This window comes from Malaclemys terrapin, chromosome 1, assembly GCF_027887155.1.
Source record: "Malaclemys terrapin pileata isolate rMalTer1 chromosome 1, rMalTer1.hap1, whole genome shotgun sequence".
Taxonomy (NCBI): domain Eukaryota; kingdom Metazoa; phylum Chordata; order Testudines; family Emydidae; genus Malaclemys; species Malaclemys terrapin.
The window spans coordinates 148752659-148767500 of record NC_071505.1 but is presented as its reverse complement, the minus strand read 5'-3'; the positions used below and the strand labels follow the sequence as shown (position 1 = coordinate 148767500).

The 14842-nt window shown below is 44.0% G+C and overlaps 1 protein-coding gene across 1 annotated transcript in view; it reads left to right on the top strand.

The window, feature by feature from the left end:
* ATP1A1 (ATPase Na+/K+ transporting subunit alpha 1) overlaps window positions 1-11812 on the top strand; it is a 30752-nt gene extending 18940 nt beyond the window's left edge. Inside the window, exons 12-23 of the mRNA XM_054043305.1 lie at window positions 177-369; window positions 922-1097; window positions 1953-2089; window positions 4772-4922; window positions 5647-5815; window positions 6757-6911; window positions 7296-7419; window positions 8269-8414; window positions 8551-8681; window positions 9157-9258; window positions 10456-10547; window positions 11487-11812. Of these exons, the coding sequence (XP_053899280.1) occupies window positions 177-369; window positions 922-1097; window positions 1953-2089; window positions 4772-4922; window positions 5647-5815; window positions 6757-6911; window positions 7296-7419; window positions 8269-8414; window positions 8551-8681; window positions 9157-9258; window positions 10456-10547; window positions 11487-11515 (1605 nt within the window). The 3' untranslated portion in view covers window positions 11516-11812. The remainder of the gene's footprint in view (window positions 1-176; window positions 370-921; window positions 1098-1952; window positions 2090-4771; window positions 4923-5646; window positions 5816-6756; window positions 6912-7295; window positions 7420-8268; window positions 8415-8550; window positions 8682-9156; window positions 9259-10455; window positions 10548-11486) is intronic.
* Window positions 11813-14842: the final 3030 nt, after the last annotated feature.

The window sequence follows — 14842 nt, the reverse complement described above, 5'->3', positions numbered from 1 at the left end:
ATTCTCCAATTCACTATTGACTACTTGGAATGAGTGTTAAGCACTTTCTGCCTATGCAACTCTTCCAAATCACTGTAGAAACTAACCATTCTGTGTGGCATTTTTAATGGGAGCAATCCCATTAATCTCATGCTGTACATATATAAAGCTGTAAAAGCTCTTCTCTTACAACCTAGCTGTCTATCCATCTGAATGCCAATCCATCAGAGTCTCGCTACCTGCTGGTGATGAAGGGAGCCCCGGAGAGAATCCTGGACCGCTGCAGCTCCATTTTGATCCATGGAAAAGAACAGCCGCTGGATGAGGAGGCAAAAGATGCTTTTCAAAATGCCTACCTTGAATTGGGCGGCCTTGGGGAGAGAGTACTAGGTAAGGAAATGCAGTCATAGTGCACTGCCAGTGGCTTGGGCTCCACACATAATGCCACAGAAGCATGGATTAAGTACAGGGGGTGGTTCTGTTCTGGCAATGCAACTGTCTCTAACTTACAGGGCACTTCAGCATTTATTTGGAAAGAATCTCTCCCTTGGGAGGGATATGCACTTGTTCTAATATTGGGTGCAGCCTACATGGACATTTTGGGGTCCCATCATACAGGGTATCCGGACTGCTTGGATCAAAATGAATCAATGCATGCTGGAACCTATCATTTCCATGGGCTGCATTATATTAAAAATTGCTCCATTTCATGTAAACTAAGTAGTGCTTGGTCACCTGGCATTGGCAACTAGCCACTAGTCTAGGAAAACTTTTAAGCCAGCAGGAGTGATGCTTACTTTGAATAACATTGACTGGGCTCCTGAGCAGAAGACCTGGCACTAACTTAGAGCTCCTCACCACTGTTATTCACAATAAGTGAATTCACCACTAAACTTGTCTGCTTAGGGGCACAAACTAATCATCGTTATTGACTTGCTGCAGGCTTTTGCCACTTGGCTCTGCCAGATGATAAGTTCCCAGAAGGCTTCCAGTTTGACACAGATGACATCAACTTTCCTGTAGAAAACCTCTGCTTTGTTGGGTTGATTTCTATGATTGACCCTCCTCGTGCTGCTGTGCCAGATGCTGTTGGGAAATGCAGAAGTGCTGGAATCAAGGTATCTCTCTTTTTAAGTATGTGTGATGACATAAGCTAAAATACAAATGAAATGAGTGAGCCCAGTATTCAGACCTGGAAGAAACAGACCTTCGAGTGCTGATCCTTGTGTGTTCCAAATGTGGGTACACGTGTACTGCATGTGCCTGAGACTGGAGATTTGTAGCTAATAGTGAATACTTCCCTGGGCCCAGTTCACTCTGATGCCATTCTTAAAGGCTAAGACACTTAATGCTTTGGAAGTTTGCCATTTAACCTAACGGAGCAATGCAGGGTCCATGCTAATCAAATAGCGGACTGAAAAAAAATTTTTTTTGATGGAGAGTCCAAATTCCTCATATCAATGGCTGAACTGGTCTGAGTCAGACAAAAGTGGGCCTAATATTCTGTTGGTTCTCTCCTGTCTCTTAACCTCAGCTGGTCTAAAAGTATTGCTGACAGCCCCATAGATGGAAGTCTTCTTCCTGACCAGGAATTGCAAGCTTCCCCACACTGGTCTCTTTTTCCTTCCTCGGGGGAACCACCTGGGGATGGGGAGCTCTGTTCCTATCTTGTTGGCCTCTGAGATCCCCAGCAAATGGGCCAGTTGTAATGCAATGGCTATGAAATATCTGGCTGAGCTCAAATTTACTTCACGGGCGTCACCTTGTTGACTCTCTCGCAGTCTGAATTGACATGGCGGGGTTCAACAAGAACAGAGCAACTCTGGAAATAAGACTTAATCTTTACCACAGTTTAGTTGGGACAACACAAGGAAATGTTAACACTCCTTCAGTACGCACTCTGTCTCTCTTTTACAGAGCACTGCTTGACCGGATGGGTTAGGCTTTCACAATGTCTGATATTTGCATTGCAGGTTATCATGGTTACAGGAGACCATCCAATCACAGCCAAAGCTATTGCCAAGGGTGTCGGCATCATCTCTGAGGGCAATGAAACAGTAGAGGATATTGCTGCTCGTCTGAATATCCCAGTCAGCCAGGTCAACCCCAGGTACTGAACAGAAAAAACATGGTAGATAGAAAGGAAAAGGCTGTCTTAGAATAAAGCCTGCCTCTCATGTCTCCCCTGCACAATCCCTTCTTAACTTCTAGTCTCAGATAAAATAAAGCGAACATGTCTAATGCTGCACATGGTGTTTCCTTGGCACTTGTCACATGCCCAGTGAAATGTTCACTTGACTCCAAAATGTTCTAGATTTTTACATAAGGGCAAATAGCTTTGACGCAAAACCCGAAAAGCTTGTTTGGATTACGTTAGTGTGCATAAACCAAAAGCAGGACACACCTTCCTGATTTCATAGCTGCCAGCACTGGTAACTGTGTCCTGAGTGGAGATGGTGGAATTATTAACTGGGAATTTAGCAGATGAACAACTGACCAAATCACCATTGAAGATGTATTTAATGTTAAGATGAATCAATGTTTCAGTGGCTTGAGTACTTAAAGGTGTGCTTTAGTCCAGTTTTCACCCAAAACTTATTTAAACTTCTTTATAATATAACAATATTGTTAGGCTTGGAAGGATTAGATTGTTTTATTGGTAAATACCAGAAAACATTTTCACTGTACATGCACAAACTGATGAAAAAAATCCATCAGTAATTGAAATTTTGAGATAAGCAAAGTAAGAAAAGCACTGCTTGAGAACTGTTTGTTTTAACAGTATTTTGTAAATGTTTATATCTGATGTTTGTGTCTTGCTGATTATAGTTTTAACTTTTTGAATGTCAACGCCTACTGTCGTTAAATTGTCAGATCCTTCCCCATAATTTCCCATAACTGTGAAAATTTAAGTAGATAAAAAAATCTTTATATGTATAAAAAAAATCAGTTACCAGTTGAAATTATAAAAATAATTGAATCCTGCCAAGCGTCATTAAAGAAAAGCTTAATTATAAATAAATTACATGTCAAAACTGGACTGAAAGCCCCCTTTGAGGCCCAAGACACTGAAACATTGGTTAAAGGTTCATGGAAGAACTCAAATGAAAAGTGAAAATGACTAGGCTGTTTTAACTATCTAAGCTGAGTGGCCTGCAAAAATTCAAAGAGGATAAATAGTTATTTTGAGTGTAAGGTTCCTTACTTGTAATGTAAGGAAACGTAACTGGAACTCTCTCTTAAAATTTGACTTCTCATTCAACTCCAAAGATAAATATTTTTAAATTTAAAATCAAACCAGGTGGTTAAGATTCTCAGAAGTCAAAACAATACCCTGTTCCCTCAAGAGTTCCAAATCTGAATTTTTTGGGTGGGCAGAGGAACTGAGGAGCTCTGGGGATAGCATTCAAAACTGATCTTAAGGTCCATAGCACCGAAGTAGGGTAGATAGATTTCCAAAATGAAAACAGTCCTATGGACAGATTACTTAGGTTCTCTTCAGGACTTCACTTCCCCTCACTGGTTAATACATGGCGCCTTCACTACCCGAGAGCACAACATTTGAAATATTTATCAGGCAAATTCACCTATTCATAAGCTGGCTGCTTATAGGGTTACTGGGCTGCCTGCGTTGTTTAGCCTGACCAAGCCTTTGTTTTGCTTGGAGAATCTCCACAGAGCACTTGTGAACTGTGAATAGAGGGCCCGTGGAATGAATTGCTGAGGAAGATGAAATATTGTGGTTAGATTTTTGAGAGGGTAACTTCATAACACTCGTTGTGTGCTCATACAGGCCAAGTAGAATAACTGGACCACATCTTTGGGGGTCTTGGTGTCTGGCAGTGAGGTCAGAAAGTAATTTCCCCTTATGTACAACGTAGCATCATTAGCTACATGTATTATTCATTTGGCTGGTAATGGGTGGGATGCTGGACTACATAAGAGCTGGTGGTTTAATGTAGTCTGGCATGAATATACACCTTACGTGGGTAAGAAAATCTAAAATATTAGAACATAACATGAGCTGTGTTTGTTAGACTATTTTGTAATGGTAGGCTAGGTTTCCTGTAAGCTGTGCAGCTACCTTCTTAGTGCCACACAGGCGCTCAGGGAACCCACCCAGGGACCTGCTAGGATAGGGGTGCCCCTCCCCCGGCCTCAACCTAGCCCAGCTCTGTCATGGTCGGAGTGCCCCTACCCCGCGGGGCCTGGACCTGCCGGGAGAGGGGTGCCTTTCCTGCAGCCCCAGTCCCAGAGCTGCCGTAGCAGGGAGAGGCGCCGCTTCCTCCCCCCCAGCCAGGTGCTGCTGTGGGGGGAGAGTCCTCTCTCCCTGCCATAGCCCTGGAGCACCCTCCTGCACCCCAAACTCCTCATCCCTGGCCCCACCCCAGAGTCCACACCCCCAGCTGGCGCCCTCACACCCCTGCACCCCAACTCTCTGTCCCAGCCCACACTCCAAACTCCTTGGCCCCACCCCCACCACATTAATTTTATGTGCAACAATATGAAAAGGATGTGTCACCTCCATATTGGTGCACATAACAAAATTCATTCTGCACATGGGTGGGAAAAATTAGAGGGAACGCTGACCGTAGGAGAACACAGGAATAGTCTTTCTTCCCTCTCCTACGGTAAGAGTTGGTCACACAAGATTCCAAACATTATAAAATTTGGAATCTCCTCCTTGAAGGCTGTACTTTTAAGTATATTAAAAGCTGCAACTTCCCTTTTGTAGTGTGTATAAGAGTTGTGGGTTAATGGAAGGTGTGTGAGTGTTTTTGTTAAATTCTAGGGATGCCAAGGCCTGTGTTGTCCATGGCACAGATCTGAAGGACATGACCAGTGAACAGCTAGATGACATTCTGACTCATCATACAGAAATTGTGTTTGCCAGGACATCTCCTCAGCAGAAGCTTATAATTGTGGAAGGTTGCCAGCGACAGGTAATGAGAGAGTGCTAAGCTATTTGATCATCCATAAAAGTATTCGCTTTAAACTACCAGCTCAAGTATGCAGCATGTTCAAGAGCAACAGCATGGCCTAGACATCTCTCACCACTCTGGGGGATGTCTGCCCAGTTGTTCAAGGTTTTCTTTATAGTAACGGCAATGGCTGCAAAAGCATCTTGTGATGCTGGTCTGAGCCACAGCTAGGTAGTCAGTATAGACTTCATATGTGAATATGGACACTATGAGGAAAGGTGTATGATCTATAGTGATGCATGGCCCTGAAGTGATCTGCAAGGGGAAAAGTAGTTGCTGAAGTTAGGTTTAAGGTCTAAACACTTTGGAGGGGGGAGGCTTTACAACCACCCCACCCTAAGACCAAATGTGTTCTCCAGAGAAAGCAGCAAGTCCAGATATGAAATTCCTGACTGACTGCAGGCTTCAGAGAGGCATACCAGCTTTCTGTACTTCAAAGAAGACACAGGCTGTCTTTTCAAAGATCCTTCACTGGTCACCTACAACCTTGATCGGGTCCCAAACATAGCACTAAAAGAGCTGTTTCCAGCTACGTCGTCCCGTTCAGAAAAATAGCTGATCAGGGTTGGGGAAGGGTTAACGGTAATACCTGTGGAAGATTGGGACACTCTCAAGGGAATGTTACAAGTTTGCACGTTCCTATTGTAGGAACCGAAATCTTCCCTTTCTCTTTCTCTGTGCATAGGGAGCCATTGTAGCTGTTACTGGTGATGGTGTGAATGACTCCCCAGCTCTGAAGAAAGCAGACATTGGTGTTGCCATGGGTATTGCTGGCTCTGACGTCTCTAAACAGGCAGCTGACATGATTCTCCTGGATGACAACTTTGCCTCCATTGTAACTGGTGTAGAGGAAGGTGAGTTTCCAAGCCCCTGTTGAACTTCAGTTAGCACACTAAGTGTAGCCACTTAGTTGGCGATACCCTGTGGGATAAACTAGATCTCTGAAAGACTTCCCTTTACTGTGAAAGTGAATTATAAACCCAAGTTAAGTCTTACAAAACCTACCCAAGCAGGAAATTCTACCCCCCCAAAAAGTCATTGGGATCTGTACTTAATCTGGGTTAAGGGCTCCCTTGGCTACTAAGTGAAGGGATTCCAAGGCTAGGGTTAGGCCTGAAGCCTGTTGTAAGGTAGGGCTTTCTGAGCTACAGTTAGGGTTACTAAGGGTATGGCCTACGCAGCAAAGAAAAAACTGTGGCTTGCTTGTGCCAGCTAGCTCGGGCTTGCGGGACTTAGGACCTTTTTATTGCAGTGTAGACTTCCGGGCCTGGTCTGAAGTTAGTTAACTTATTATCCCACTTCTGTTCTCTAATATGTGTTGGTAGCTGTGAAAGTAAGGATCCTAATTTTGATCTGGCTGTTCACCTCCAGCAGAAGTGAAATGGAAGGTAGCCTCTCCCCATGCCTGCTGTTGAATCCCCAGCCACAGCTGCTTGCGATGACTGAAAGGTGTTGGGTTTTGAGAGGGCATTGGCAGTCGGAAGTGGGAGCTCACAGGAACAGTTATGTCTGAACTCCCCCAGTGAACTTGAAAATAAGATGGTTCCACTGAATATGGAGAAAGGAAACCTGCTGGTGGTGAGCTGAGATAGTGATACTGCCTTCGTGATGACTTGAATAGAATACCCGAACTTCCACTGCACTGCAGTTCTGCTTGTGATAGAAGCTCTGCATAAAAGGAAAACTAGTGGGTTTAGGCTTTCAAGCACCAGTGTGTTAGCTTTAGGAATAAAGCTTTCTGTAAGCTGCCTGGCTGCCATGTGGTAGTAAAGAATCTGTATTTGTTCCTTCCTAGGTCGTCTGATCTTTGATAATCTGAAGAAGTCCATTGCTTACACCTTGACCAGTAACATCCCTGAGATCACACCTTTCCTAATCTTCATCATCGCTAACATCCCCCTGCCCCTGGGAACAGTCACTATTCTCTGCATTGACTTGGGCACTGACATGGTAAGTACCTTAGAATACCAGGGGCACATATGGGTTCGACATAGCCCTAAAGAACTTCAGATTCAAGAGAATATGGAACCAGCTTGTTTCTTAGCCCTGTAACAAAGCTGGTCAGTAGATACTCTTTCCATAGCGCAGTTTACCTATCTCCTGAGAATCGAAGCTTGATGGCTTAGAGTGTTTCGCTCCTCTCTCAGGGCCAATATAAGGGCAAGGTACTATATATAGGCCCTCAGTCTAACTTCATTATTTGGCAACAGGCCTGTACGTTTCTTAGCCACTATAATGGGACAGAGGGGAAGCCGCCCACTCCTTTTTGAAAATAGAAAAGCATGTTGTTTTCAAAGCTCCCAAGTATGCCAACTCTTGTCCTCCACCCCAAAGGTTCCTGCTATCTCCTTGGCATATGAGCAAGCTGAGAGCGATATCATGAAGAGACAGCCCAGAAACCCCAAAACGGACAAGCTAGTGAACGAGAGACTGATCAGTATGGCCTACGGGCAGATAGGTAAGCTGCTGCTTCGCTTCATCCTTTGGGACTGTGCTTGGCACTGATGGGGGGCTGGCTTGGCCTCAAGGGGGATTGTGCAATCAGTCTAGGGCAGTAGCTGCTATCAGGTTTCTGTAGGGTACAGGCTTTTGGCCACATAGGCCATCTTGTATTTGGGAAGCCAGAAATTCAGGCTTTTAAGAGAACTTCAGGCAACTGCACATAGTGGCTGCTTGTGCAGCTTACTTCATCCACTGAATCACTTTCACAGTAATTTTATTTAATTACACAGCACTGCAAAGTAGCTGGCGGCCAACTAGTTCTCCTTGGGTTCAGACTTGTTTGGAGGAACATAGATCCCATTGTTAGTTTAATGAGAAGTAAAAGATTCTCTCCAGTATAGCCCTGTACACACATCATCATTAGAGGCTTGATGAAAGGAAGTACAAAAATATGTCACAGTTCACAGGGTGGTTAATTGCAGCAGACCTTGAAGCTTCATTAATGTAGCTGTTTGTGGGGAACATGGGATGAGGCTTAAAATGGGTGTTTTCATCCTGTGTCCCTGATCCAGAGTTTCAGGCCTTTACAGTAAAGTATGGAACATGGGTAACTGTACAAAATTGGGGACATTTTCCTTGGGGAGGGGGAAGGAACAAATGTTGGATGGTGGTCAAAGGAACAGAATGTTATAGCTGCAGAAATGCAAATTTCCTGTAGTTAGGGGTCCAGTAAATGAGAAAAGAGGGACTTAATGTGCCTGGAGCTTCCGTGTAAGAAACAACTCCTGTCTAGCAAATCACTTGTCTGTGATGACCATGTTTCACAGATTGCATAGCTTTATCTGTCACTTTCTAATCCAATCAGGTATGATCCAGGCTCTCGGAGGCTTCTTCACGTACTTTGTAATCCTAGCAGAGAATGGGTTCTTGCCCTCCTCCTTGATAGGGATCAGAGTGAAATGGGATGACCGGTGGGTGAATGATGTGGAGGACAGCTATGGGCAGCAGTGGGTAAGTTTGAGCACAGCGTGGGGGCCACAAGCCAGATTACTAATGTGCATATCCTGCATTGGGATACAAGGAGATCTGCACTTGGAATGGAGAAGGTGAATGTATGAGAACTAACACTCTTCCTCCTCGTTTCCAGACCTACGAACAGAGGAAAATTGTGGAGTTCACTTGCCACACAGCCTTCTTTGTCAGCATTGTGGTGGTGCAGTGGGCAGACTTGGTCATCTGTAAGACCAGAAGGAATTCAGTCTTCCAGCAAGGGATGAAGTAAGTGGTGTGGGATGGAAAGGTTTTAAGGAGGAGTCCATATGCTGCTGCAGCTGGCAGGCAGTGGCAATAGTCTTCACTGTCTCTTCAGTATAATGTTGGGCCTATCTCAGCAAGCGCAAAACAATTAAATAAGGTGCATTAATAGTGGCATAGTGCTGATTAGGTGCATTAATGGGTCAAGTAGAGAGGCTTATGGCTTCTGAGCAATCCACTGTTCTCTGTGATCAGACAGAATATGACTCGGTGGACAACTGACTGTCTCTGATCCTTGGCTGTAAGAACATCTGAAGATAACTCATTCTCAAATATTGACTGTGTTGTGAAGGCCATACGAAGATCAGGGTGAAATAAAGAGGGTTTAATTCCATAACTGTTTTGTACAAAGAATATCCTAGCGAATCAGATTCCCCAGTGAAAATCTGCGTGTTTGGTGAGGAAGATGCCTTGGCACTAATTTTTCTGTCTTTCCTAGGAACAAGATCTTAATATTTGGTCTATTTGAGGAGACTGCCCTGGCTGCCTTCCTCTCTTATTGTCCTGGCATGGATGTTGCCTTAAGGATGTATCCACTGAAGTAAGTCGTGTCTTGATATTTCAGCTCACAGTTACTCCCCAACAGTTGCAACAGAACAGACGTTGCTAAGATGTGATTGCATAAATTGACTCTCCAAGAGTTTGAGTAGCTTATAAAATGTAGCTTTGGAACTCTTCACTGGATCGAGCCTGGAGAATGACCTCTTAAGTCACCCACTGGTAGTCTCTTCTTCGCTTACATTGCCCACCAGAAATCCATCCCTCTCTCTCTCTCTCTCCCTCCTCCCCCCCACCCCCCTCACCTTGGCAGGTGACTATGATGATGAAATCTCTTCAAAGCACAGGGCTTGTCTAAACATAAGTTGTACCACTTCACCTATGCCAGTGTAGTTAAGCAGCACAACTCCCTAGGGTGCCTGCAGTTACACTAATAGAGCTTATTTATGTGCAGGAAGGGGAATAGTGCCTTGAGATCCTCAGATGAAAGATACTATAGGTGACTTGTCAGTCTGTAGGCCTCCCTTCCCCAGTTGCTGAAGTGCAGTCCTCTGCTGCAGTGGGTTGTGGCATCTGTTTAATATTGCACAACAACTCTTCAAGGCAGGAAGTGGAAAATATCCTGTATCTGATTGATTGAAACCAGAATGGGGAATTTAGCAGCAGAATGAAGTTGAATTTATCCAAAACTAAACAACCACTTACAATTACCCCATGTAGTCTCAATGAGAAAATTACTGGGACTTTTAAATCTACAAAAGCTGGCATTCCCAGCTATACAGTGTCACCCAGTGTGATGCTGAGGCACCAGTGCCACTTCTGCAGCTCCTAGATATGATAGTCTCCTGTGTGAGTGGCTTGTGCTGTGATAGTTTGGATTCAGAAGGTTCAAAGGTTACCTGTGATTGGAAGGAAATCTTCCCAGATCAGAGTGCTGGGGGTGGGAGGAGCTACTACTAAATGGGACAAAGGTGCCGTGGCACACCTTTGTTGGAATCTTTATCTGGAATCAGATTAGTTTCCTGTGGGAAAACTCAGTGGTAATTCTTGGCCCTGGTGATTCTTGGTTCAGCAGAGCCCCTTGCAGAAGTTACTGTATTGGCAGGTCTGGACTTGCCTCCATTCAGTGATCTACACAATTCGTAGCATAAATGCGAAGATCTGCTGCCAAATGCCAGTTAATGAATCTTTCTGCAATGTACTGTCTGTATTCTTACTCATGTCTGTTTCTCCGAAACAGACCAAGCTGGTGGTTCTGTGCCTTCCCATACTCTCTCCTTATCTTCGTGTATGATGAGGTCCGAAAACTAATCATCAGACGGAGCCCTGGAGGTAAGAATATATGGTTCCAGTGTACTGAGCACTGTTACATATGCAGTAAAAATCTCAGCCCTGTTGAGCAGTGTGTTCTTAGTCTCTGGGCATCAGGGCACAACATTGCAATGCTGGAGAGGAGGAGAGGGAATCCCCAGGTGCCATTTCACATATATCCCATTGCTTATAGGGGTTGACATTTTGGAGTTGCACTGTCACTTCATTTCTTTAAAATGAGATTGTAGTAATTATAAAATGTGATTTTTAAACTCAAATTAGGGACAATACCAATTGAATAGTGATAATTAGTCTTGAAGCCCAGTTCTTCCTGTGTGTGAACGTGCCATAGGGATGGGCAAAGTTCATCTAAATTTGCCCCTTATCACTGTTCTGGTGTCATCACTAACAAATAAGGTTCTGATTCGGTATTTTGTTCCCCCTCTTGCCACTGCCTGCAAGGCGGGGGAGGGAAGAACTACCCTGAAGATTTGCTACTGTGGCCTTAATCTCTCTAACATCTGAGTTCTTAATATGCTCAGATTACGAAATACTTCCTCCCCAATCTCTTTCCTTTCCCTGGAAGTATTTACACACTGTACTAGAAAATAATGGTTCATGTTTGTCTAGCTCAGGGAAGTCAGAGCAGTTTGAAAATTGCAAGTCATCAAGTATTTTGAAAGACTTTCCATTACAGCAAGGTCACTTAATCTTACATTGACATTCATTTGTGCTACTCCACCTAAGAGTTCAGACGTTTGGTCGTCCTAGCTTAGCTTGTCCATTAGACAGCAAATGTAAAAAATCGGGACAGGGGAGCGGGAGGGTGTAATAGGAGCCTATGTAAGAAAAAGACCCAAAAATCGGGGCTGTCCCTATAAAATCAGGACATCTGGTCACCCTATATATAAGCGGCTTCATGAGATTGACTTAGTTCGTTCTTTCTTTCTCTTTTTGTAGGTTGGGTGGAAAAGGAAACATACTACTAAAATTCAACTGCAAAACCAATGTCCGTGCACAGCACAGCCTTCCACCTCCCCTGTGTATGTGTACGTTCAGCATTTGAATGCAGAATTGTGCCCTGAAAAGAACGAAATGAAGAATGAAGTGAACCCGAAGAAACGTGGACTGGCGGAGAAGGGGGGAAGGGAGTTTCTTTGACATATCAGTCTACGGCGATGAAAGATGGGAGTAGTTTTTTATGTGCCTTTTTGTTTTTTAAAAGGAGAGAAATGTTAAGATTTTAATATTTGGATTTTTACAAATAAAGATGGATTATAACAGGATGCTTCTTGTGTGTATTGTACATATGCTGTATCAAATAGTGCTTGTATCAGAGCAATGTATGGATAAGAGTGTTCAAAACTCATGGAGGTGCAGACACTAGCTCCTGGTACGTTGTGCTTCACGATGATCCAAGCAACTCAACTTCTCTACTGAATCAGTTCTATGCTGTCACCTGTTGCCACCACATTTTAAATTCTGCTCTATAAGTGTTAGGTTTGTTATGTGGTTCATAAAACTCTTTGGGGATCCCCTAGATCAAAAATCCACATTACATCTTCCTTCTTTCCCTCTCCCAATCTAATTGGAGCAGCTTTCATGGTTGCTTTTTCTCATTGAGACTATGAATGAAGCCTTTTGTCTCCTCCCTGTTCAAGCTTAGTGACAGCAGAGACCTCACCCTGCCAAGCCACCACATCTTGTGGAAGGGACTGGGGAAGGACTGCAGAGATTTTCTGCATTTTTATACAATTCTAAACCCCTCTTTACTGCAGCAGGAACATTGGCATCTTGTTTTGATTCACCAGCTGATGCTGGTTGACCTTGGTAATGAATTCATCCCTAGGACTCTTCCTGCAATGCACAAGCCTTGGTACTTAAGAGCGGAAGTTGTGGATTTATGGCGCATGGAGAAGGTTCATTAAGAGAAATGGGGAAACCTGCAGTTCATGCACATGAACCTGCATTTCAGCCCTATCACAATGGAATATAGTTCCTTAAGCTTGACAAGCACTGAGCAATTTGTATGAAACCGTGATGGAGATAAAGCTGCATGTGTAATGTCCCTATGGGGCAGCCACTTTCTTCTCCTCCTCTCCCCCCCGCCCCATCCTCCCAACCCCAAAACAAAATCCCTAAGGGGAATTGTTCCTCTTGACTTCTTCCTTTCTTCCTTCCTGGTTTGTTTCTGCTAATTGGCCAATGTGCTCCCCACTCTCCTTGCTAGAATTCAAACAGCCTATCCCCGTCACTGCAAGCTGCTGCTTCCAGACTGTCAGCCTCTTGAGAGCCTCCTTAGAAGTCCAGAAAAAATGCTTCATGGGGCAGGGGAGGGTCTGCTGAAGGTCAGTGCTCATGTCTGAGGAGTTCAACATGGACCTCTGTACAGTGCACTAAGAACTGGAAGGAAAACTGCCCATGGGGGAGAAGAGGAGGGATCTGGGTTCTAGGCATGACTTGCTGTGTAACCATTTCACTGCCTACTGCTCATCTTTAAAAAAGGGACAAACCCTTCAAATGAAAGGTGGCAGAGAATTGCAAAGTATCTTACCAAGGTAACTTCCTAGAGCCTTATCTCTGCATCTGAGGGAATGAGGGGAGATCATACCCAGCCACATCAGCGTTAAATGACCTAAACAACAGGGCTTCCTCCTTCCTTTGTGGAGGGAAGGAACTACTTCAGGATCTTGGATCCCAGGATTTTTCCTGTTCAGCTTTTTAATGGCCCCTGTACTGAAATTTCCTGGTATTTATAAACAATGCTGAGCTGCTAGCTACACCCCAGACAGAGTCCATATTTAAAGAGAAAACAATTCTGAAGCTGAATCTGAAGTAGAAATAACCAATATTTAATGTACTTGATTCAGTTGGAGTGAACTGGTGAAGGTAGCCATGGCTTTGCATGTATGGAGGAGTGGTGGGTTGTTTGGTTGGGGGGGAATGGGGCTGGGAGTTGTAGAGAGCAGGGGTTAAAGAATGTGGGGGAGGGGAAGCTAAGCAGAGTAGGAAAGAAGCCCCCCGGGAAGAATAGCATCAAGGACTTCTGGGGTGGCTTTGCAAATGCCTCAGAATTCCAGTCTGAACAATGCTTAAACTTTTAATGCTAATCCTTAAATGAAGTGAATGCTGAGTGCACATGGCACTGAAATTTAAGAATGGTGTGTGTGGATTATTATTTTTTTTAATGAAACTCATACAAACCCTCTTCCCCCCAGTGTTGGAAAGACTGAAGATTGAAAGTGTGGAAGTGCATTGTTAGCTTTAACTCTGATCTCCTCTCTGGGAATAACCAGAAGCTTAGAAAATACTAACAAGCAAGTTCACTGTATCAGTGTCCCTTCCCAAAATGAAGAGCACATCCTATTAAACTCGCTTCTGCTTAGTAATTAGAAATACCATGGTATTCACTCACTATTCCACTTGCATTTACATTGCTAACTCCCATGATACCTGCAGGGATATGTGCTTAGCCACTTGTGAATCCAAAATATCTACAGTGGAGACAACAGGTAGATCTTCATTGTTCTGATCAGATACGTATGTGCCTCCAAACCTGGATGGTGCAGATCTGTGCCCAGACTGCTGTATTACAGGACTCGCAAGATGAGAGTACAAGGCAATGTGATGGCAAAAAAATTATACACCTTGGGGATGTCTGTGTAAATCTGGTGTGCTATGCTAACATTGGACAGCACCTGCAATCTGTATAAATCTTTTGTGTGTTTAGGTCAGGGTATTCAGTGTGTGGATTCTTCAAGCTCCTACAGAAATAACAAAATGTGTGTAAGCAAAATCTTTACTTCAATAACACTATCTTACAAAGGTGAGGAGTGATAGCACATGAGAAGTTGGCAGTAGTGGTAAGGCAGAGGTCAGGTTATTTTAGATATGTCCTTGCTTTCCAGTGTCTAGATTTTAATTAAAACTTAAACTTTGGATTTCCCGGCTGGCTGAAGCTTGAGTTTTCTAAACAGGTTGTTTCTGTGTCTGCTGCATTGTCATTCAGGCTTTGAAATCTACAATGTAGGGCCCAATCACCCAGCTCCAGCAAGCTCCACTGCTAGGATGGAGCCACATCTTTCTCCATCTAAACACAGGCTAACAGGCAAAGAATTTCTGATTTGACTGTGGCTTAGGTTGTTTAGAGCTTTGTGTTTAGTAACCCCATGTCTTGAGTTTACCCTGGAAGTTAATTGGCAGCCAGTGCATGGTGCCAAGGATTATTGTACTAGCACTTGTGTGGTCACAGTCTCACTAGCCAACTACTTGAAGCTTGACTCCAGGCAGAGCACATTGCAATGACAACCTTGTAG